General features: G+C 37.1%; 1 protein-coding gene across 8 annotated transcripts in view; it reads right to left on the minus strand.

Moving 5' to 3' along the window:
- Nucleotides 1-26,033, minus strand: part of LOC128982846 (uncharacterized) — a 122,901-nt gene that overhangs the window by 10,394 nt on the left and 86,474 nt on the right. For all 8 annotated transcript variants that reach the window (XR_008489745.1, XM_054401922.1, XM_054401928.1 and 5 more), the window contains 4 exons: nt 22,563-22,707; nt 11,039-11,265; nt 7,046-7,291; nt 6,160-6,277 (listed from right to left, as the gene is read on the minus strand). Coding sequence is in view for 7 of the 8 variants with exons in the window: in XM_054401922.1 (XP_054257897.1) it covers nt 6,160-6,277; nt 7,046-7,291; nt 11,039-11,265; nt 22,563-22,707 (736 nt within the window). In the remaining variant the exon portion in view is untranslated. The remainder of the gene's footprint in view (nt 1-6,159; nt 6,278-7,045; nt 7,292-11,038; nt 11,266-22,562; nt 22,708-26,033) is intronic.

The raw sequence follows: 26,033 nt of genomic DNA on the forward strand, positions 1-26,033 counted from the left end.
GTATATAGTCAGCACAACACTGTGTTGAATGGAAATTAAAAAAGATTTATGATAGGTACTAAATTTAATACTGCTTTTTACTGGTGACCAAATCGAACATGCTTAACCCCGAGTTTAAACTCATGCTAGTTTACACTTGAGAATTTTAGGTAGACCTACTTACATTTCCATTTTTATGCAAATTTATCTATTCCTCCTAAAAAAAAATCTCGTAATTTGATCATAAAATATTTACCTATTACAAATCTTAAAAATAATAACTTTTATGCTAATTCTAGTAAGTTCACTTCAAGTATTAAACAAATTAATAAGTTGCTTTGTTTTTGTTGGAACAGTTATTTGTTATTTTAATATTCACTTGTATTCTTCATCTATGACCACGTTAATTTCCAGAAAAAATTTTATTTTGAAGAAAATAAAATTAGGTGAAATTTACTATAAACTTAGTTTTTTGTCTTATCCTTTTATCTACTAAAAAATGTTATTTCACTTTACTCTACATCTTAACATTTAATTGCATAAAAAAAAGTTTTTTGACTAGGCCTGATTAACTTATTATTTTAATTGCGTAAATTCATGTGATAGAAAAAAGCTTGGCTTGGAAAAAGCTCATGGCTCGGCTCAATTGATAATCTCAGGCTAGCACACCTCTAATAACTAAGTTTATTCCATACTCTGAGAACGCATTTCTCACTTGTTGATTTGTTACTCATTAGGTTACTACCTACAGTACTTAACAGACCTCGCATTAACCGATAATCGGATTATGCACCCTCGATCGTAAAATATTACAGTTTGTTTAAACTGACCTTGCTTTAAGAGCAGAATCTCGGCATTTCCGTTCCCACGCTCGGCGATGGGATACATACGCTTATCTTCACAGGATATGACTAAGAATAAGTAATTTTGTATTTATCCAAAAAAATATTTCATATTATTGCCAGTTTGTTATCATTGTTTGTAGCATGAGCAAATCATTAAGTGCTTTACGATTTTGATAACTGATTATCTTATAACTAGAGTAAACAAACAACACAAATTGTAGGGAGGGCAGGGGAGGAGGGTTAAAGACTCCAAAGTAAGATTGTTGTTGTGACTGGAGCCTCCAGTGAGAGGCTATAAATAAACGTCCTGTCTCGTAATAAAATGGTTGCTTTTTCGTATCTTTATCTAAAATGGTATCTTTAATTTCGACAAAAACATCTACACTGTATTACTATAGATTTGGAAAGCATCAATAATATTACTGTACTAAAGTTATTAAAAATAGTATTAAAAATAAGTTATTAAAATAAGAATTTTTATTGACTCTTGCCTAGAATGATAATTTATTTCATTGAAAGTATTTGACTTACTGTGGTAAGTGTTTATTTGTGACTTTTCTATCAATACAAAAAATAGGAGGCAAGTGTAAATATGATACATATTTCCAAAGACTGTCCCTATTTAATCCAGCTGATCAGTTAATTATTTGTTGTTGTTTTTATTTATGTTTATGTGAAGTTATTCAGTAATAAATATACACTACACAGTCAACATTATGTGCACAATTTAATTGTATTAAATTAGTCAAAGTACATAATATTGGCGACGAGGAAAACAAAATGACTGAAGAACAGACACTACAGAAACTAATCAAAGCAAGAACGGTGGTCAAAGGCCAGTTTACACGAGCAAACAGATTATTAAAAGGCAACCCAACGGCGACAGAACTAAATGTAAAGCTCAATACTGTTACCGAATACTGGACAAAGTACAAACAAATACAAGATGAATTAGATTCACGCACAGATTTGGATGAGCTTAGTAGAGAAATTGAATGCAGATGCAGTATGGAAGATGAATATTTACAGATTACAACTACCGTACACTTCAAGAAATGATGCTAGCTGTTGAACAGAAAAACTCTAACACCTCTTCATCTTCTTCACCCAGTACACATTTATGTAACACATCAGAAAGAATTAATTTCACACCATATCACCCCGAAGAAACTATCACAAACTCCATAAGAAGACTGGAAGTATTTTTGTATCTAAATAACCAAGAACCTGATATTAAAGGTAAAGTATATACACTACTACATGCCCTAACACCTCAACTACATCAACAACTCTATGATGTTTGTACTCCTGAGGACTCTTTGGACAAACAATATGATGACTTAGTGCAGCTCTTGAAAGAATTCGTGGATCCTCAGCCAAGCCAATGGGCTTTACAACAGAAATTTATTTCGCGGAATCAAATGGAACATGAAACAGTGAATGAGTTTTCAGTTGCTCTTAAGAAGATGACTGTAAATTGTGAATTTCATTGTTGCTGTGGTAAATCTGTTGCAGATCTATTTCTAAAACTACAGTTTATCCGGGGGTTGAAAGACGTAGACATTCGAACTAAACTATTACAAGATCGTGAAAAACGAATGTATCAAGATTTAGTGAACATTGCTTCAGCAATGGAACTTGCAAAATCAGAAAGTAAGACTGTAAGCCATAATACGTTGGAACAAAGTTACTTGAATCAGATTAAGTATAAAAATAATAACGAAAAAAGTGTTAAGCCAACACAACTGAAATCCTCACCGAACAGCCCTAATTTCAAAACAGCTTTTGAAAAGCTCAAAGGAAAATGTTATCGCTGCGGTTCACCATCTCATCGGGCACATGAGTGTCGTTTTCAGGAAGCAACGTGTCGAAGGTGTAACAAAGTGGGACACATTGCAAGTGTATGCATGCAAACAAAAAGGCAGATGCAAACAAAGTACAGAAATCATCAAACAGAATATGAAACTGAAGAAAGTAGTGAGAATGAGTTTCACATTAATGTCATCAACAGTAGAAGCAATGACAAATTTATCGTAAACATGAAGATTGAGGGCAAAACAGTACCAATGGAACTAGACACGGGTGCAGCCCTCAGCAATATGTCCTACAAAGACTTTAAGAAGTTGTCAATTCCCCAAAAGGTATTTTCAACCAACGTTGAACTTCGTACATACACAGGGGAAACTATTAAGCCAAGAGGTGTAACGTTTGTGAATTGCATGTACAAAACGCAAAGTTTTGTCGGAAAACTATTTTTGATCAAACAAAATGTCGATGCAATATTTGGTAGAGATTGGCTTAGGGAAGTCAAATTAGATTGGGGTGAAATAAAAAGTCTAGAAATGAATCAGACATCAAGTCTAGGAAACATGTTGAGCGACTTTAGTGATGTATTCGATGGAAAAATTGGAGTCATACCTGATCATTTAGGACAATTAAGGGTCATGGATGACGCAAAACCGATATTTGTGAAGCCAAGACAAGTGCCATATTCTCTAAGGAGTGAAAAGGAACTCAAGAGACTAGAAGAATGTGGAATAATAACCAAAGTAGATCACTCAGACTGGGGTACCCCCATCGTGCCTGTTGTCAAGCCAAATGGTCAAGTGCGCATTTGTGCTGATTACAAAGTCACAGTGAACAAATTGATCAAGGATGAAAACTATCCTATTCCTAGAATTGAGGACATTTACACCTAAATGAATGGAGGCAAACTATTTTGCACATTGGACATTTCTAATGCCTACCTTCATATGAGGATGGATGAAGAAAGTGTTCATATGCAATCACTTAGCACGCATAAAGGGATGTACAAAGTAAATCGCTTAATGTGTGGAGTCAAAGTAGCACCTTCCCTTTGGCAGCAGTTTATGGACAAAACCTTACAGGGGATTCCTGGTGTACAGTGCTTTTTCAATGACATCATTATTCAAGGTAAGACAGAAGAAGAGTTACTAACCAGACTACGGACTGTACTAGAGCGAATGAGATCCAAAAACTTAAGACTAAACAGAGACAAGTGCAAATTCTTTCAAACAAGTATCCAATATTTGGGACACACCATTGATGCTCAGGGACTACACAAAACAAAGGAAAACATTTCTGTCATTGTGAACAGCAAACAGCCAGAAAATGTAAATGAATTGAGAAAGTTCCTGGGATTGGCTAACAACTATAATAAGTTCATTAAAAGTTTGTCCACAATCCTTTACCAACTTAATGAACTGCTACGGAATGGGAAAAAGTATATATGGACAACTAAATGTGAAGAGAGTTTCCAGAAAGTCAAATCAGAGATAACAAGTGACAATGTACTTGTTCACTATGATGCAGATCTTCCCTTAGTACTTGCAACAGACGCGTCACCGGTGGGCCTTGGGGCCATTCTCTCTCACAGATACAGTGATGGAACTGAAAGGCCTATTAGTTTTGCTTCACGTACTCTGACTAAATGTGAACAAAAATACAGTCAGATTGACAAAGAAGCAACAGGTATATACTGGGGCCTCAAAAAGTTTTTCCCCTATTGTTACAGACGTAAGTTTATTCTAGTGACTGATCACAAACCGTTAGTATCAATATTTCATCCAAACAAGACTTTGCCATCAATCTCAGCAACGAGGCTGTTCAATTACGCGCACTTCTTATCTTGATTCAACTATCAAATTGAATACAGGAAAACTACAGACCATGCGAATGTTGATTTTTTATCACGATTCCCAACTGAACACACTTCAATCAATCATGTGGATGACTGTAGTCTATTTCAAATCAGCCAGCTGGACTCGTTTCTAGTAGACAGTCAAATGATATCTAGAAAAACTACTGAAGACAAGTTCCTACAATCAGTGCTACGTGTCCTTCAGACAGGGTAGTCTGTTGAACATCTGGGTTTTCATGACAATGAATTGACGCTGCAAGATGGTGTATATTTAAGGGTAATAGGGTAATAATACCAGAAGTTCTTCACCATGCTGTGCTTCAAGAACTACACGTTGGACATCTAGGTATGGATAAAATGAAAGCTCTTGCTAGAAGCTATTGCACATGGAGAAACATCGACAAGGACATTGAATAACTGGTACGCACCTGTAAACAATGCCGCTTAAAACAAAACCAACCTGCTAAAGAACCCAATCATCCATGGCTGACTCCTCAAGGACCTTGGGAAAGAGTACACATAGACTTTGCTGGCCCAATGCAAGGACAATGGTATTTCATTATTGTAGACGCATTCACCAAATGGATCGAAGTGATCCCAACTAAAAACACGTCTACAGAATGGTGTATCAGGGAACTTCGGAAAACTTTTGCTACATTCGGTCTACCTTTAGTTCTAGTATCAGACAATGGGAGTCAGTTTACTTCTAGCGCATTCTGACAGTTCTTGTCTGCTAATGGTGTGGTGCACAAAACTACTGCGCCGTACCATCCTTCCTCGAACGGGCAAGCCCAACGATATGTTCAAACAATAAAGAAATCATTAAAGGCAATGGAAGAAGAAGGAGGTAAACTAGATCTTAAATTATATAGGCTTCTCATGCAACTTCGTCAATCCCCTAACTCAACCGGATCAAATGCTTACAGTTTAATGTACGGAAGAGAGATAAGAACGCACTTAGGATTATTGCTTCCTCAATGTAACAAGTCAGCAAGAAGTGCAATGGCTGTACGCAGACAATTTCAAGTGGGGGACAGTGTACAGGCTAGAGACTACTCAAGTCCTAAACGGAAATGGAGCTTTGGAACTATCATTGGAAGAGAAGGTACCCTCTTATACCAAGTCAAAATGGAAGACGGAACTGTGTGGAGGAGGCATATCGATCAGCTTCTAAAATGTGAAATTCAAGCGGGGAGAGTTGATACATATTTCCAAAGACTGTCCCTATTTAATCCAGCTGATCAGTTAATTATTTGTTGTTGTTTTTATTTATGTGTATGTGAAGTTATTCAGTAATAAATATACACTACACAGTCAACATTATGTGCACAATTTAATTGTATTAAATTAGTCAAAGTACATAATAAAATATTATATAAATAATGCAAGTACGACTTTAAAATAAACAATATATAATTTCAAATAAATAACACTTCATTTTGTTATGATTTTAGGGATTGTTTGTTTAAACCGACCTTTTGAGTTATCAAACTTAGGTCCAGTCCCATTGGGGTTGGTTAAGAGGGGATCTACTGTACACATATTACATGATACTCAAGAGAAAAATTTTAATTTTGTAAAGTTTAATAGGTACTAAGTATAAATGCAAGGGACTTTGTTAGAATTTGTTTGCTAAGACAATACTTAAATTAGGGTAAAATATTTATTTGTTACCTGGTGAGTATCAAGGAGAGGTTTAACACTTGGAGAGAATCTACTTTTAGCCTCAATTATCATATGAGTAAAGTTGAGTAGTTCAGGACTCCCATCTAAGTTTTCAGTCTTATTGTATCTGAAAACCAATGACTTCATTAGCAAATAAAGTAGATAAACATGTTTACGCTTGTAAAATCAAGAAACGGCAAACCGATCTATAAATTGTTTACTCGAGATAAAAAAGTATGCCTTTAATTACCTGAATATATGTTTTCACTAGCTGTAACCCGCGGGCTTTGCCCCGTTTAACTTCTTAATTTTCAAGATTATCTCGTTCGCATGGCTCAATCACGTCCTGGTTGAAGTTTGTTCGCTACGCCCACTCACCTTTAGGTTGGAGCTCGTTCGCTGCGCTCACTTGCCTTCAGGTTAGCTCGTTCGCTACGCTAACTCGCCTCCAGGTTGAAGTTCGTTCGCTATGCTCACTCACCTTTTGGTTGCAAATTAGCTGTTGTCATAAATGTAAAAGAAATAAGAAACTCCAGAGCCAATGGGGCGGAGCCCGAAAGGATTTTTGAAATAAGAATATGCCTATATGTTAATCGGGAATGTGAGCTATCATCATGCCAAATTTCAGCCCAATCTGACCAGTATTTTTCGCGTTCACTTGTCACAAACATACATCCATACATCCATACATCCAAACTTTCTCATTTATAATATTAGTAGGATTACAATTGTGCAATTGAAAGTGTGAGTTTTTAATTTTCAAGCCCTTGATTGCCTTAAGTATAAAATTCAAGTTGTGCTTCTTCGTTTGAACTATCCACATCCCATTGTATTAAGTTGGTTATAAAAGCTTTAAAAACTATACACAATTAGAGAAGTTTGTTTAAGTCCTCACCTCCAAGTGTCATATATCTGTGTGAAGCGTGACACGCCAGTCTGAGCAGCCAGGTTACAGATGTGTACATTGACTGGTAAGTCTGCAGGTTCTAATCTCTGCAGCCGTGCAATGGCTTTGCCACCCGGATAGTTGACAGCCGCGATGCTCAGCAGGAACAAGGAGAAGATGGCGTTGGCTGCCACATGACCCACCACTGCCACCCTCAACAAGCGGACCACAGGTGACTTCTGCGAGGCTGTCCATCTGTAGCATTGCATGCATCACATCACAGTTGCTATACCTCCCATACAATAATTTTAAACATACCTGATATTTTTTACTCCTGTGGAGGTTTTAAAAATAAGAGTATAAAATTGTATAGTTATATTTAAGGAATTTGTTCTTCTTCCTTATAGATACAATAGTACATATTAGTGGGGATGGGTAGCACAAAATATTGCAGTTCTGGCGGAGAACATGCCACTTGGGATGCTGATAATATATACACAGATAATGTGAAGCCGCCCAGACCCCAATTTTTAAGGACCTTGGTCGTCCATAATGACGTCATCAAGATGGCGGCCGAAAGAGGGTGCTGGGTCGCCATGAATCGGTTATAACGCCTAAATGCTTGAACTGATTTTAATGAAATTTGAATCGGTTTAGGCATTTGGGTATGTAGACCGCCTCTTAACCGACCCTAATGGGACCGGACCTACGTCGGATAACTCAAAAGTTCGATTAAAACGGGCAATCCCATTATTTTGAAGTCGTAATTGCATTATATTTTAGAAAATAAACTAAACTTACCTCCTTTGTTTAAATTGATAGAAAAATCACAAACAAACACAAAACACGGTTAAGTAAAATACTCTCCCAATACCCAATGAATACCAATGAAATTCTTTTATTACAAAAAAAAAGTCATACAAACAATCTGTGGGGCTGGCCCTGTGGATAGCTGTCGACTTCTTTTTATAAACCTTAATAATATTATGACCGTAGTAAATTTGTATATTTTTCACATACTCCTCTACACTAAAGCCAATCTTCATCAATTCACTTGTAGAGAGAGTATACACTCTTAAAATACAAGAGGCAAATCCAATCTAGATATCCCTGCCCATAGATTGGCCAAAACAGATAACTGCCATAAAATAAATTGCATACGGTTTTTTAATAAATTAGGTCTAGCGGCAAAACAGGTTCCTTTTAATAGGTTTAAGTCTAAAATGTTTGAGTGGCTCATCCAAAATCCATATTACTGTATAACAGAGTATTTAGTTTCTGATGTTAATATTAATTTTTTATTTAGAACCCACTGTATTTTATAGCTTTAGTTTTATTTCTATTGTTGACTATGTCTATTCCTTGTACAAGGTCAATGACAATAAAGCTCTTGATTCTTGATTCTCAGTGGAATAAATTATAGTTGTAGGCAAGCCAATAAAAAAATTCTTATTTTAATAGCTTTGGTACTGCAGGCTAATATTAATTTATGATTTTGAAATCTATCGTAATACAGTACAGAACTTATTGTTGAAATTAAAGATACACGCAACCCATTTTGTTACGAGACAAGATGTTTATTTATAGCCTCTCACTGGAGGCTCGAGTCACGATCTTGACCTTGGAGTTGTTAACCCTCATCCCCTGCCCTCCCTACAAGTTACATTTTTATTTACTCTAGCGATAAGATAATCAGATATAAAAATCGTAACACACTTTACAATTTTGCCGCACAGATGTGCTTGCGCTAGATGACAAACTGGCAACATGCAATATTTTTTGGGATAAATACAAAAAAAAATCTATTCTTAGTCACATCCTGTGGAGATAAGCGTGGTTACCATCGCCAAGCGTGGGAGCGGAAATCCCGAGATTCCTAAAAAGCGGCGGATAACCGAACTGCCCTCAAAGCAAGGTCGGTTAACACAAACTGTAATATTTTACGATCAAGGGCGGATAATCCGATTATCGGTTAATGCCAGGTTGGTTAAGAGGGGGTCGACTGTATAACCAATTCATGGCGATCCAGCATCCTCTTACAGCCGCCATCTTGATGACGTCATTACGGTCGACCGAGGTCCTTGAAAATTGGGGTCTGGGCGGTTTTACATTCAGGGACTTGTATACTATAACCACCTCAAGTGGCATGTTCTCCGCCAGAACTGCTATATTCTGTCACTCTAAACAACTCCAGGCGTTTTTTTTCATTTTTTTGAAATTTTGATTTTTAATGGGGATTTTCCTATAAAAACCCATAAAAATCGGATTTTCTCAAAAATGGCCCTAACGATTTTGATAAAAATGTAGAATATTATACTTCTTTATATTCTGAACAAAATGGTAAAAATCCCATTTCTGTAAAAATTACGGTTCAAAAGTTATTGTAAATTATGTTATTTTCCCATAAAAACCCCATAAAATAACAAAAAATAGGATTTTAGAAAAAACTCCAGTTTTGATTTAACATAGTATGTTATGGTTCTTACAGTTTTGATAGTTTTTTTCATTTTTTATAAATTTTGATTTTTAATGGGGATTTTCCCATAAAACCCCATAAAATAACGGAAAAATAGGATTTTCCCAAAAATGGCCCGAACGATTTTGATAAAAATTTAGTATGTTATAGACCTTTATATTCTGAACAAAATTGTACAAATCCCATTTCCGTATATTTACTCTCACTGCTTACACATGATAAAGGTTTTGGACGTTTGTGTAGTTTTACTTCCTAAGTAGAAAAAGTACCGATATCGTTGTCGAAATGTGAGTAAGTAGAAACCAAAAGTGACACATTGGAAAAGCGAGTTTAGCTACATCTGTAAGTTAAACCTCTGTTACGATCACAGCGAAATCAGAAAGATCTTCCAAGATCGCAGCAACATCCACGATCACCCACTGCAGTTGTGATTTTTTACTTTGCACTTAACACTTACTGTCCTTGAAGCGCCGTCAATGAGTGGAAACCTTTTTTGTAAGCTATTGGTGACGATTATTAATAAAATGAAGTTTCCCAGCACTAATACAACACAGATTCACGGTATTTACCCCGGTTATCAAAACTCAAGAACAATCGTTGCACTTGTGATTAATTAAACCGGTTAAGTAAAGCACGTTTTTAATCTCACTTGGTTTGGATGTGCTAACAAAACTTGATGGGAAATGGTTGCGGTATTTGTAAACAAATTTTAATATAAACATATCAGTGACAGCTAGAAGTGAGAACTAATCCATCAGCTTATCGTTATTTCATCAAATGTAATAGTAAACATTGGGAGAAAATTTGACAAAAATCTAACAAAATTGGATTTTTTATGGTTCGTTATTTTGTTTTCAAAGAAGCGAGGCCATGTTTTTATAGCCAAAGACACTCTCACCAATCCAGTAAATAAAGAAAAATGATTAGAACCTTGATCGGTACTCTAGTTTTCTAGGAGTAGGCCGCGTAAAATGACATTTTGGCGTTACAGACGGAATCACAGAATGGACAAACAAACAGACAGACAGACAGAAATTGAGATAAGACTCGTTTCGGCTTTCTTAGGCTATGAAACGTAAAAAAACCAAAAACTGCATGATTCTAAGCAATGTACAGACAAAACTGTAATTTTATTTATATAGATAGTTTGGCGTGACCTCAACATTGTAAAGAAACACATGTAAGCACATACTGTTTTTGAATCTCCAGTTGCTAACTTGGTGCTAACAAAAAGGGGTCAGTGAAAACAGCCGACACTAAGATCGTAGCGCCAGCAACTTCCCTTTTACTTTCAGCATTTTACTTCCCTAGACAAAGAGAGTTAGAGAGAGAGTGAGATAGTAACACAGTCGTCACCTCGCTTTCTTTATCTTCAAATAAAAGAAAAATCCAATGACACAACGACGAGTCTTGAATCTCTAAACAGTATCTTTAAAGGAATAACTGATTAAAATGACAAAAGATAAAAAAACATTTTTTCTTAAATAGAAAAGCTCCTAAATATTTACGTATTAATTACTACTTACATCTTATTGCATGCATATGCAGCTGCGACGTTGAATATAGGGAAAACGTAGATAATGAACCGAAGCTCTTTGTGAGGAAGAAAGGAGAAGAGAAATACAAAAGCGACTGAGGGAATAAGCAGTCTTCTGACTCTGACGTCAAAGTAGGCTCCCACAGGCACCAGTAAGACTGACAGTCCAAGGCCACGAGGGATGGCAGAGTAGAAATACCACAGGAACGGAGAAGTCTGCTGTGTTAAGGAAACTAGTGACTTTAAGAACACTGAATAATTATGTAACTTATATCAACCAAGTAGTGGTGTTAGGGTCCATGTATGTGTTGTCATCGATGTACATAATCGTATATAGTCTATATATATATAGACATATATATATATATATATGTATATAGTCTAACTGGATCACGCTCGGCTGGTAGGCGAAAACAGTCCGCCGCCGCCGCGTCACTCCCCCCACCACATGTGGTGTACCCTACCTTAGCATTCAAATAGCATTGTGACCACTGACATATCACACTTTTTAACATCCGCTTTGTTCGCAGAATGTTTTAAATTTTTTTTTTTTTAATTAACTTTAATTTATAGAATTACCTTTATTTGATTAATCTAGAATTTATCTAATAAGTAAATACCATTTATATCTTCCAATGATAAGTCATTTGCTAAACACGAAGCAACAAAATAAGTTTGTGTAACTTCTGATAAACGGTGGTGTTTTAAAGATTATATTTTCATAGTTTTTTTTTCTTTGACACACTATGGTAATATAATTTTAAAAACAACATTCAGATAATTTTTAATTAGTAGATTACATTTTCTACAGTGTAATATATTTTTAATTTGATTAGTGAAGTTTAAAAACCAATTGCGAAAAACATTTAGATGTATGAGTTTTGTTTTTAGCGAATTTCCCTATAGGGAATAAGCTATTACCGTAGGTCTCGTGGTAAGACTTAGTCCCAGGACCGATTTACTTTTTCATTTTGATGTCCCTAGAAGCCAAAAACACCATCCGTTCAAATTCATATATATTTATATATTAGCGAATTTCCCTATAGGGAATAAGCTATTACCGTAGGTCTCATAGTTAGGCTTAGTCCCGGGACCGATTTACTATTTCATTTTGATGTCCCTAGAAGCCAAAAATACCATCCGTTCAAATTCATATATATATTGAAAGATATATATATTTATATATATATATATATGTGTCCGTTAGCACGATAACTCAAGCAAAAAATATCCGATTTCGATGAAATTTGGTACAAACGTGTAAACCTACGTTTATTCGAACGAGTTCGCGAACCACCATGATCGGACTATGGGAACGGGGTTTTATGGGGGGATTTATGGGGTAAAAATTGGTTTTTCTCATTTTTGACCCTCAAAACATGAAATTACCCAAATTTCCTTTAGACCATTTTTAAGAGCTTAAAAAAACAAATAATTCAGTATGTTGTAGTGTTTTTGTATGGTTATTGGTTATGGAGAAAATTGTAAATTAAAAATTCCCATGTTATTCTTATGGAGAATAACTAGACTGTTGTAGTTTGCTTGTTTATGCATATATTTGGATCAAACTTGGCCAATCTATTTATTTTATACCAAGCTACTGTATTATTATTTTATAAAAAAAGCACACTTTATTACCCTGTAGGCAGCAAACCTAGGTGCTCGTTAAACCTAATGTTATTTGAAATGGTTTAATTGAAAATCAAATCAGGCAAATGGAAATTCGGTTAGTCTGCAGGTTTGCTGCAGCGGGGTTATTAATTAGTTTGGTTACAAATTCACCAAAAAAGGGGTTTTTAATGGATATCCTTTACATTTTTTTTACTTACTTAAATAGGGCAAGCAGTACTGTACAGCATAAGACAAGCCAAAGTTTTCTTTAAATTGTAAGATATTTTAACATTAATACTATCTAATATATTTGTTTACTAATAGATGAACCATCTGAGCCAGAATGACAAATAATTTATTTTTGTAAAAAATACAGCCGACTTCAAATGCTCTAAAAAGAATTAAATAATTTCCATAAAGTAAACTTTTGTATTAGTCAAGCTCACGTATTTTAAGTCGGCGCGGCTCTATGATGATTTTTGATACAAAATTTAAAGAGGATGTCCACATTGCAGATGACTATCTATAACTAAAGGTGATTACAATCTTATAGTGATATTAACGAGTATCTTTAAAAAGATTATAATGTATTTACATATTTCTAACTTGGAAAAGTAACGTTTTAATTTTAAACTAGCTTCTTTTCCCTATCATAATATCAAAATAAATAATTTTCCTATTCATGTAGAACATTTGTGTGTGTTATTTTTACTATGCAATCATTCTGAAGTAAACATAAAATACAAGAAAATCGAAAATACTTCCTTTGATATATAAACAAAACAGTTCAGTATGTTTTTTTATATATTTATGTTATCCAGCGATAATTTATTGATTTTCAAAATACTCTCTCAATATCTTTTATTTTATTCATATTTTTGCAGTTAGAGACTTGAAATACGTGAGCTTGACTAATACAAAAGTTTACTTTATTGAAATTATTTCATTCTTTTTAGAGCATTTGAAGTCGGTTGTATTTTTTTTACAAAAATAAATTATTTCATGATTTTTAGTGACTGTTTAATTTGTTATGTATTAATTACTTGAAGTTTTATGATAAGCAAAACTGTTTGAAACAATCAAAAGTAGAACAATCATTATTTTTAAACTGCTTAAGTCACCTGTTCAGGTTACATAATCAATGGGTATTAAAAATTAACATTTTTGGATTTTCAAAAAAAAAAACAATGAGTTGTCCATTATATTAGGCCTAATGAAAAACTAAATGTCTTTCCTAGAGACATTGAAATGCCAGACATCATCGTTTCCTGCAATTGGTGTACTTCTACATTATAAAACGAAATACAGTAAGGTCCCAAGCCTTTTGGAACAATAAGAAAGTTATTCCTCAGCCACCAGCACTAAAAAATCTCTTAAAAGTAGAAATTTTTTTGTTATCACGTACAGTATAATACCTTTGAAAAATATATATATGTTTGGTTCAGCTAAAAGTGGTGTAAGTGGTAGGTGGTTTTGTTTGCTCAAGATGTAGTCGAAATTGCAAATCAGCTTCCCATTTCCGAAGCAGGCATAATATTATTGACAGTGAAGAAAATTAATAAACATTCCACATCTTCAAATGCATGTTTAGTAATTAAAAAATTTAACACTTTTAAGACGATTGACGATTACGCAATCTCAAACCTCTTATTGCGTTTAAGGAATAATTGCATCCAATTTATACTTGGACCTTTTTTTTATAATTTTCACTGGTATCGCATCAGCGACGTGGTCGTCAGGTTTTTATACATTTCTTCATATTAATTTATATAGATGGATTCATTTCCTCTTCAAGATTGTACATGGCCTAGACATATATTTCATCTACACTGTAGTAGGCCACTTGACTTAAGAATGTTTTTAGCAGGTTCTTGAATTTGTTGATAGAGGGCTCTTGTGTGATGTACTGACTGAGGCAATTTATTGTAAATTTTTATACTATTGAAGTAAGGGCTCTTGCTTGCAAGGGTGGAATTTACTTGAGATACATGTGGATTTGTTGCTCTTCTTGTTTTGTAATTGTGGACCATGCTGTTTGTTACAAAAATATTGGGGTTCTTCTTAACAAGCAATGCGGATTCCAATATAAAGAGGGACGGAAGTGTGAGGATGTTCAGTTCTTGGAACAAAGGTTTACAGTGTGTCCGTCTATGGACTCAACATATTCTTCTAATTGCACGCTTTTGAAGGATGAAGATGCGTTTTGCCTCACTACAACCACCCCAAAATACCAAACCATATGAGATTATGCTATGAAAACAGCCATAATAAACCTTAAGGAGAATCTCGATGTCAACCAGCTTTTGAAGTCTAAACAGCAGGTAGGTGACAGATGACAGTCTGGGCGCTATTGCATCGACATGTGTTCCCCAATTAAGGTTCTCCGTAATGTGTAGGCCCAAGTATTTGGTTTCACTACAGGTTTCAAGTAGCACCCCGTCCAAGGTCAATATCGGAGGTGGTTCAGGCTTCTTCCTGTTATAAAATTCCATTAATTTGGTTTTACTAGAATTTAGGACCAGATGATTTTTGCTACACCAAGTTGACATTTCAAGCAAGCCAGTTTGGGCGTTTTCAACCGTGATGTTTCGATTTGGGCTTGGGACTAGGTGACAGGCGTCATCGGCAAAAAGCCATAAATTTCCAGATGATATGGAGCCAGGCAAGTCATTCACGTATAACAGGAATAGGATGGGCCCAAGGTTTGATCCCTGGGGGACACCGATGTTCAGAGCTGGTGATGGAGACGATTTATATGTCCGAAGGATGTTGTCAGGGCCTCTGTGCTTCAAGGATACAATCATGTGCCGATCTTTAAGATACGATGAAATCCATCGCAGTGGGTTTCCAGAAATGCCAAGCATTTGCAGCTTATCCAGAAGGATCCTGTGGTCAAGAAGATCAAAAGCCTTTGTCATGTTGTAAAAGAGACATACTAAGCTGTCAGATATGTCAAGGTGGTTATATACTTCCTTTAAAAGGGCAAAAATGGCATCACAGGTAGACATGTTTTTTCTGAACCAAAATTGGTTATTTGACAAGATGTTATTTGTTTCAATAAAACTTAGTGTAATATAGTAGCAATAGGACCATATTAGATTATTAGTAACCGGAAACAGATTAAGTTACTGGGTGGCTGCACTGCCTACATCGGCGTGGAGCTCCCTGATTGGCTGCCGATCGGTCAAGGAGTTTTCCGTCTTGATGACCTTCACTTCAAGTCTAGCAAGGTGCGTAATCAGATGTCGCCATGTTTTCTTAGTAGTTCTAATAGTTATTACAAATGGCGCAGTCGTAGTCAAATTTTGTTCAACTTCTTTTTCGCGAGTGCGGATTGTTGAAAAATTAATTTGAGGAACCATGTCGTCCCGTTCAATAGGGAGTATGGGGGAATTTAACCCTCATGAAGAGGATATTTCGTCATATTTAATGAGGCTGAAACACTACTTGAAGGCCAACAGCGTAAAGGAAGGATCGGAGTTATCCATTTTGATTACTGTAATTGGACCAAAAGCTCTGGCTGTTCTCACGGACTTAGTATCACCAGATTCGGTAGATTCCAAGGATTATAAGGATCTGTTAAAGGTGTTGGAAGCACATTATTCTCCAAAAAGGTTAGTGGTAGCCGAACGCTACACGTTCTACTCACGTGTTCAGCGTCCCAATGAAAGTATTGCTGATTTTATGGTAGCAATTAGGCATTTATCAAGCACATGTAACTTCAAAGCCTTTCTTAAGGATGCACTCAGGGATAAATTAATATCTGGAATCCACAATGAGGCAATTAGGCAAAAACTTCTCAGTGATGAACAAGATTTGGATTCAACTTTTTCATTAGCACTAACCTTAGAGCAAGCTGAAAAACAAACTAGTCTTTTTGTAGGTTCAGGGAACCATGTTCATGATTTAAATAAAATGAGTCTAGGTCCACGTAAAGTAGGCCTAAGTACCAAGCACGGAGTTAAATCAGCTAAGTTTTCAAGGTCACCTGCTGAGGTAGGCCTAGTTGGCCAATTTCATAAGCTAAAATGCTATCGTTGTGCGAAAGAGCACAAGGCTCATGAATGTCCTTATATCAATTTTAAATGTAATATATGTAAAAAAATTGGACACCTTGGTAAGGTGTGTAGGTCAAAGGATGTGTCTGATAGTAGGCCTAGGACTAACAAAAAAGTGTTTAAGGTTCACAATGTTGAAGAGACATCGGAAGTTTTACAGGACTTATGTCTGTATAGTGTAGGCCTTGGAGATGGAAAGGCGGGTTATGAAGTAGGGTTGATGATTGAAAACCATAATGTGACCATGGAGCTCGATACAGGCAGCGCCCTTACGGTCTGCCCCTTTGAGTGGTATCGTAAATATTTTTCACATCTGGCTTTAAAGCCTTGTTATGTAAAACTACTTACCTATTCAGGAAATGAAGTAAGTGTGTTGGGACAGATTTTGGTTAGAGTAAAAGCGGCCAACCAAATTTATCAGGACTTGCCGTTAGTTATTGTAGAGTTAGGCCAAACGGGTCAACCAATGTTGCTAGGTAGAAACTGGCTTGAACATGTAACCTTAGACTGGAAGTCTATATTTTCTCAAGATAAAACTGTAAACCGCTCCGACGAGCACGTTTTTAATAGGCCTAGCCTAAACTCTATTGACAAGTTACCTAACCTAACTTCACTTCAATCGGCTGACTCGGTTCAGCCTAGGGCCAAGGAAGATGTTAAGCATTTAAGGCAAAAGTTTTCTTCTGTGTTTGAAGGAAAATTAGGTTAAATCAAGAGTGTGAAGACACATATAATTTTGAAAGATGGAGCTGTACCGAAGTTCTGCAAATTTCGTCCAGTGCCGTTCGCTCTTCGCAAACAAGTGGAAGAGGAAATAGACAAGATGGTGGATGATGGAATTGCTTATCCTGTTTTGAGTTCCGACTGGGCAACCCCACTGGTTGTTGTGCCTAAGCCTACAGGAGTTAGGCTATGCGGGGACTTTAAGGTAACGTTAAACCAAGTTATCCAAACTGAACACTATCCTTTACCTCAACCCGAGGATATTTTTGCTTCATTATCTGGTTGTTCTGTGTTCTCTGTTATTGATTTACAGACAGCCTATCTTCAACTGGAGGTCGCTGAGGATTCACAGGAGTTGTTAACACGTTCACTGCTAATGACGCACTTGTGCGTCATAAGTATATTAGCAGATATATAATACATGATGTATATAATTACATAATATATTTTAATCCACAATTTATAGTATAAAATTTATTTAATTAAAGATATATTGTCACTCAATTAACATGATCATGTTAATGTTTATGTTTTTTAGCCATTTATAAAAGTATTACATATCATTAGCAGTGAATGTGTTAACCTTGGCAACACATAAAGGATTATTTCGTCTTACTCGTTTGCCATATGGCCTATCCAGTGCACCTGCTTTGTTTCAGGCAGCTATTGATGAGATAATTAAAAATCTTCCCGGTACGGTAGCGTACCTTGATGATGTCTTGATTGGCGGACATTCATACCCTGAAGCAGTGTCTAGGTTGGAGCAAGTTCTTCAACGCTTCCAAGAATATGGAGTGAAGGTTAACGATAGTAAATGCAAATTTTTACAACCTGTTGTAGACTATTTAGGTTATAGGTTGTCGGCTGAAGGTATAAGTCCACGAGAAGGGCTAGTGGAAGCCATCAAGGATGCCCCGGAACCATCAAGTAAGGAGGAGTTGAGATCATAAATAGGACTCATTAATTACTATGGTAGATTTATTTCCAATCTCTCTGATAAGCTGAACTGTTTCTATGAGTTGTTGAAAAAGGATGTTCCTTTTGTTTGGTCTAGGAAATGTGCTGAAACTTTTAAACAGAGTAAACACTGGGTGTTATCTTCTGATATTCTTGTACATTATGATGTCAATAAGCCACTAGTGCTTACATGTGATGCAAGCCCTCGAGGCGTGGGGGCGGTGTTGTCCCATTTGATTGATGGCGAAGAGAGGCCTATTGCTTTCGCCTCTAAAACTCTGAGTCAAAGTGAGAAAAATTATTCTCAGCTTCATAGGGAAGCTCTAGCATTAGTATTTGGTGCTAAGAAATTTCATAAGTATATTAACGGGAGAAAACATGTCATATTACAGAGTGACCACCAGCCGTTGGCTACTATCTTTGGCTCAAAGCGAGGAACCCCAAGCCTAGCCGCAGCGCGCCTACAGAGATGGGCCCTGATTTTGGCTTCGTATGACTTCGAAGTGAGATATCGCAAGGCGTCTGATGTGCCACATGCCGATGCCTTATCCCGGTTGCCGTTACCGGCAAGTGATTCACTGGAACTGGAAAACAACTTTATCTCGCACACTCAGGAATGCGTGGAGGTACTAAACTGCTTCAGCACGGTGAGTACCGAATCACCTATCACTTCTAAGGAAATTGCTAAATTCACTGGTACTGATCCTATATCATCTAAAGTAAGAGATTATGTTTGGCACGGTTGGCATGGCGCTGTGGATAAAGAGTTATTGCCTTATGTAAAAAGGAAAGATGAACTTTCTGTGGATAGTAATTGTCTTCTGTGGGGGGCCCGTGTGGTCATTCCGACAAAATTGAGGAATCAAGTTTTAGAATTGCTTCATGATCAACATCCAGGCATTACACGGATGAAGCTGTTATCACGTAGCTATGTGTGGTGGCCCGGTATAGAACAAGGTATTGAAGAAACAGTGTCTTCCTGTTATATTTGTCAGTGTACGAGGAATGCAGCTCCAAAAGTCCCTCTCCAACAGTGGCCCCGTGTGTATGGCAGATGGCAACGGGTGCACATAGATTTCGCTGAAGATACTAATTCTAGGCAACAAATGTTAGTACTAGTAGACAGTTTTTCCAAGTGGATCGAGGTGTTTGTTATGAAATCTACTAGTTCTCTCAAGACCATTGAGCGTCTCCGTTCACTTTTTGCATCGTATGGGCTTCCGGACACTCTAGTATCTGATAATGGCCCTTCTTTTACAAGTTTTGAGTTCAAAGAATTCTTAAAGAAGAATGGAGTAAGGTTTGTCTTATCACCTCCTTATCATCCTGCGTCAAATAGTGCGGCCGAGCGGTCCGTTCAAGAAGTGAAGAAGAACCTGTTGAGAAAGGTGTTGAGTGAAGGTGGTACTGGTTCTCTGACTTTGCAACATAAACTTGATAACTTCCTAATGACATACAGAAATACACCTAACACTGTAACCGGACTTACCCCGGCAGAATTGTTTCTCAACTGGAAACCTAAAACTAGGCTTGCACTTCTCAAACCTAACCTCAACGCTCGTATTGACACGAACCTGGACAGACAGAAGGAGAGTTCGGATAGGCATAGGGGAAGGGCAAGATCCTTTGAAGTTGGAGAGAAAGTGTTCGTCAAAACTGTCAGGCAGGAAAAGATTGACTGGGTACCTGGAAAAGTTCTGGAGATAAAAAGTTCTGTAATATATCTTGTTAGTGTATTGGGAAAAGTTAGGCGTTGCCATGCTGACCACCTCAGGTCTAGGGTTAACATGGAAGAGGAGGGGATAGCAGTGCCAAGTTGTGAGCCAAGGTCTCCCATGAAACCAGTACTTCCTGAGCGAGGGGAAACTTCAGAGGACAAGGAGAGGCAACAAGTTTCGCCCAGGCGGCAATCTCCATTGAAGGACTCTGAGACTGCAGCGGTCCAGCCAAGACATGAAGACTCACCTGCGGTAGTGCAGTGCAGCCCGCCCAATCTTAGAAGGTCAAAAAGGACAATTCAAAAGCCTGAAAAGCTAGACCTTTAAGCTATTCAGGCAGAAGTGAGAAGAGTTTATTTTAGTTTTATGAGAAGAAATTTTAAGTTGGAATCAAGGTTTAATTAATAAAAATGAAAAAAAAAATATTATGAAGAGAAAGTTTTATGTTGAAGAGTATGTTATTTGTGGTCTTACAGCAGTAGTGTGGGCCTAATCTAAATGGTGGCGAGTGTAATATAGTAGCAATAGGACCATATTAGATTATTAGTAACCGGAAACAGATTAAGTTACTGGGTGGCTGCACTGCCTACATCGGCGTGGAGCTCCCTGATTGGCTGCCGATCGGTCAAGGAGTTTTCCGTCTTGATGACCTTCACTTCAAGTCTAGCAAGGTGCGTAATCAGATGTCGCCATGTTTTCATAGTAGTTCTAATAGTTATTACACTTAGCAATCTTTTAAGAAAAATAATCTCAAAGATTTTACCAAAACAAGGCTGGACAGAAATAGGCCGGTAGTTACTTGCATTAAGAGGATCATTTTTCTTAAATACAGGGACAACCTTTGAAGTTTTCAACGAATCAGGAAAGCAACCAGTTTCAAACGACTTGTTAATAGCGCAGGCCAATGCTTCAAAGATGTTTTCATTGCAAAGTTTGAGAAGGCTGCATGGGACTTCATCAATGCCAGAACTTTTTTTTGATCCTATTAATAAGACGACTTCACGAACCTCAGACGCAGAAGTAGGAGACACGGTTTTTACGAATGCTTTGGTTTTCACAATACACCTTAAATTGTCAATATCATACAGCTATTCACTATATTTTTATAAGTCAGAATATTACTCAAAACAGAATCATACACAAATCAGGTCAAATGTTGAAATACCTTTTTTATAGTAACCAAAACAAAATGAATTTTTTCAATGTAACTTATTTAGGCTCCATGGCAAGAAATAGTTTATTAATCAATATGAAGCAACTGTTTCATGAAGAAACTGTCTGTAGCTTCATTTAAATGGTTTTAACTAACAGCTGTAGGAATGTTATTATTATTTATTGCCTTCTCTGCAAAAATATAAACAAAATAAATGTTGAATATTTGAGGTTTTTAGCATTTTTCACCAAACAAATATTTTTCTTAAACACAATGCTATATAGGTTACCAAATAGAAACTCTCCTGGTTATTTTGGTGGTGGAACCACGCTGATCGGTAAAAGAATCACAGAGAAATTGGTGAACATACATAGAAAAAAAAAACATCGCCACAGACAAATTGAGAACCTCCTCCTTTTGTTGGTAGTGGGGAAGTCGGTTAAAAAGAATGATGATCCATAGCAATGTATATACAGACCTTGGTTATAGATTCACGGCTGGGTAGGCCTTCATGCAAAACAAGTTTTAAAAGTGTGTTCTGGGTCTTTGTTTACGGTAATAGTTTTTATATTCTAAAGTAATGAAAAAAAAATACATACAGTATTGAACTAATAACAGAAATAAATTAATTCAAAACGTTTTGATTACAAAGTGGAGGTTAAAAGCAAGATATGTCGGCGGTTGCTAATGCTAACTCAATGCTGTGGGGCCGCTCTGTACCCCTCAGGTGAGCAGCGTGGCGGCTCGTTTTCAGAGCCGTATTCTCATGCCAGGGAGCGATCCAGTTAGGTTATATATACATCGATGGTGTTCGTTTGTGATTCCTTGATATCAATAAGAAAACCAAAAATATTCGGATGCAGCGAACACCAAGACTTCTTAAATTTGCTGTAAAACATAAGGATGTGTGGTTTGTTTATATTCTAAGTTAGGGTACCAAACCAAGATCTCGCCTACCTGGACTAGTGCCGGTGCAGTCGGTGAATGCCAAAGATAATCTTTTTCAACTCTGGGATTAGGTATGGATTTTTGGCGCAGACCCGGGTTACACTCATAAATGGAGATTGAACTATATTCGTTTACACTTCCCCAAGGGGGTTAAATATTGGGTGTTGTCTGTGTCTTGTCTGTGTACCTACCTATCTGGACGTTTCCTAGGGTAAGCTAGCTGAAATCAATTTATTCTAAAAATCTAAAACAATCTTGGTTACATTTTTAATAGTAAATAACTTACAAGAAAATCAAACAAGCTATGTTTAAATTTGAGTGTGGTGAAGTGCAAATAAAGGATACTCCCCACTCAGAACTTTTGTTTAGAATGGTATTGAACCAAAACACCTCTCCCTCGGGCCAGAGGAGCCGCTGCCAAAACACAGAATCTATGATAACAGTGGCTGCTAGACAAACAATGCCCGCCGGTACTGCTGCTTTCACCACCCTGCAACAAGCAATGAAGGCCAGAGGTTAGTACAGCACACAGGAAGTATGATAACAGTCATACAGGGTTTATAACAGTCATTTCTGTGAATAAAAATGGAAGCCACTGGTACTGTTAAGTACAGAACACAGGATATAGGATAACAGTGGCTGCTAGACAAACAATACCCGCAGGTACATCTGCTTTCACCACCCTGCAACAAGCAATGAAGGCCAGAGGTTAATAAAGAACACAGGGTTTATGATAACAGTCATTTATGTAAAAAAAATGTAAAGCCACTGATACTGGTTTAGAGGTGGGGCGAAAACAACGCAACGGTTGTTTGACAACGGTTGTGGCGCGGCAGACGTTGCACAACTAAACGGTTGTGTAGAGCTGGCAGTTGTCGACAACGTTTTCAGGGAGTTGTCGTTGTCGTTGTCCACAGCTGCGCGACTGCTAAACGCAACGCTCTACAACAACTGTTTGGTTCGGTTGTGGTTGTAGGCTGGCCAGTGGCGGCCGGCGGGCGTTATCCAACTAAACGGTTGTGTAAAACAGGCTGAGGCAGTTGTATTCAATTGTTTCGCGGCGAAGTCGTTGTCGTTGTTTGTTCCGAGGTTACCTGAAAAACTTATTTCTTTCTTATCGTTACCATATAATAAGATGCAATTCTACTAGAGTATTCTAAGTTTGTCGTTTATTCATGATCAGTTTAGATTTACTCCAACTAAACAATTAAATTTCAATGAATAAAAACAATAAATTTTTTAACAATAAATAAATGGCAATAAATTTTCAACAATTAAATTAAATTTCAATTAAACAAGTTAAATTTATAATATTTGAAATTAAAACCGGTTTTGTTCACAGAGGACATCCATGCTTAATAGAAACTTAAAATTATTATTTTATATTTATAAACTATATAATACCTATTAAATTATCTCTAGGTTTCACACGTAAGTCATGCATAGCAACAGGTTACTAGGCTAAGGCCAATTTAATTCCTACAAGCATTTACTTTCTATAACTAAAACAAAATGCAAAATAGACATTCACAACAGTCGACGACAACGCAACCGTCTATTCACAACCGTTGAGCTACTAAGCGTTATCGTTGTAAACGTAAACAGTGCACAGCTACAACGCAACGTCAGTGCCAAGGTCAACAGTTGTCGACAACCGTTTAATTAAACGGTTGTCGCTCCGCAACGGTTGTGTGCACAACGGTTGTGTGATTTTGGCAGTTGTGCCCATCCCTATACTGGTTAGTACATGGATCTAGGTTGACAGTGGCTGCTAGACAAAGAATACCCACAGGAACATCTGCTTTCACCATCCTGCAACAAGCAATGAATGCCAGAGGTTAGTACAGAACATAGGATCTACGTTGACAGTGGCTGCTAGACAAAGAATACCCACAGGAACATCTGCTTTCACCATCCTGCAACAAGCAATGAATGCCAGAGGTTAGTACAGAACATAGGATCTACGTTGACAGTGGCTGCTAGACAAAGAATACCCACAGGTGCATCTGCTTTCACCGTCCTGCAACAAGCAATGAATGCCAGAGGTTAGTACAGAACATAGGATCTACGTTGACAGTGGCTGCTAGACAAAGAATACCCACAGGAACATCTGCTTTGACCATCCTGCAACAAGCAATGAATGCCAGAGGTTAGTACAGAACATAGGATCTACGTTGACAGTGGCTGCTAGACAAAGAATACCCACAGGAACATCTGCTTTCACCATCCTGCAACAAGCAATGAATGCCAGAGGTTAGTACAGAACATAGGATCTACGTTGACAGTGGCTGCTAGACAAAGAATACCCACAGGAACATCTGCTTTCACCGTCCTGCAACAAGCAATGAATGCCAGAGGTTAGTACAGAACATAGGATCTACGTTGACAGTGGCTGCTAGACAAAGAATACCCACAGGAACATCTGCTTTCACCATCCTGCAACAAGCAATGAATGCCAGAGGTTAGTACAGAACATAGGATCTACGTTGACAGTGGCTGCTAGACAAAGAATACCCACAGGTGCATCTGCTTTCACCGTCCTGCAACAAGCAATGAATGCCAGAGGTTAGTACAGAACATAGGATCTACGTTGACAGTGGCTGCTAGACAAAGAATACCCACAGGAACATCTGCTTTCACCATCCTGCAACAAGTAATGAATACCAGAGGTTAGTACAAAAAACAGTATCAATGTTGACAGTGGCTGCTAGACAAAGAATACCCTCAAGTACATCTGCTTTCACCATCCTGCAACAAGCAATGAATGCCAGAGGTTAGTACAGAACATAGGATCTACGTTGACAGTGGCTGCTAGACAAAGAATACCCATGGGTACAGCTGCTTTCACCATCCTGCAACAAGCAATACATGCCAAAGGTTAGTACACAACACATTATCTATGTTGACAGTGGCTGCTAGACTAACAATATCCGCAGGTACTGCTGCTTCAACTATCCACCACTATGATGTAGTGTTGCGCAGCCCACGCTGCAGCATGGCCTGTTTTACTAGTGGGGCCTCGGCCAGGTGAGGGAGACAGTCCTTTTTACGCATCTAATCAGTTTACAAGGTCTGCAAATGTTTGGAATAAACTAATACAGTAACCGTCCAGTGGTTGAAAATTGAACCAAAAATATTTAGGCCTACAGTTGGATTTTTTAAGCTAGAAGTGGTTGTTATGTTGGAATATCTTTAAGCTATTCCTTTCTTTATGTTGAACCTTTTTGGCTGTAGCGAGTGTAATCATGTGTTCAATGTTCACATGTCAAATTTTGAGGTCAAATCAAAACAAACAGACTAGCATGTTGTCAATTAGGGGGCGTGTTGATTTAATTTACAAAATAATGCTCATTTAAGATGAAATAAATTAATTTAGTATATGTCATAGTCTGATTTATAAGAAAACATTCAGTATTTATTTAGGCTACTGCATTTTATAAACCAAACTCAAATCTTGCTACCTTGGCCTATCGTAAAACCTTTTCCTGTTTCGTACCTGGTAAAATTTATCAGATTGCATACCTAAGTGAATTATTAGCAATACAATTTAGCTGATAATTATAATTTGAATGGGTCAAAACTCAAAACGTTAGTCTATAAAGGTTTATCTCGTCATCTCAAGAGTATATACTTAATTCTGGCCCATAACTTGAAACCCTTAAAAGGTGGGCCTGGGCCTTAAGATATTTCTAAATGAAACGTAAATCATGATTATGTCCCAACAGTTTATCATGTGTATCCCAGTCACAGCAACTACATTATTCTATTAATATAATGATCTACATTAATTTTGCAAGAAGATTTTAATATTTACTC

Source organism: Macrosteles quadrilineatus, unplaced genomic scaffold (assembly GCF_028750875.1).
Source record: "Macrosteles quadrilineatus isolate MER2022 unplaced genomic scaffold, UCM_ALF_1.0 Scaffold_1__1_contigs__length_201487025, whole genome shotgun sequence".
Classification (NCBI taxonomy): domain Eukaryota; kingdom Metazoa; phylum Arthropoda; class Insecta; order Hemiptera; family Cicadellidae; genus Macrosteles; species Macrosteles quadrilineatus.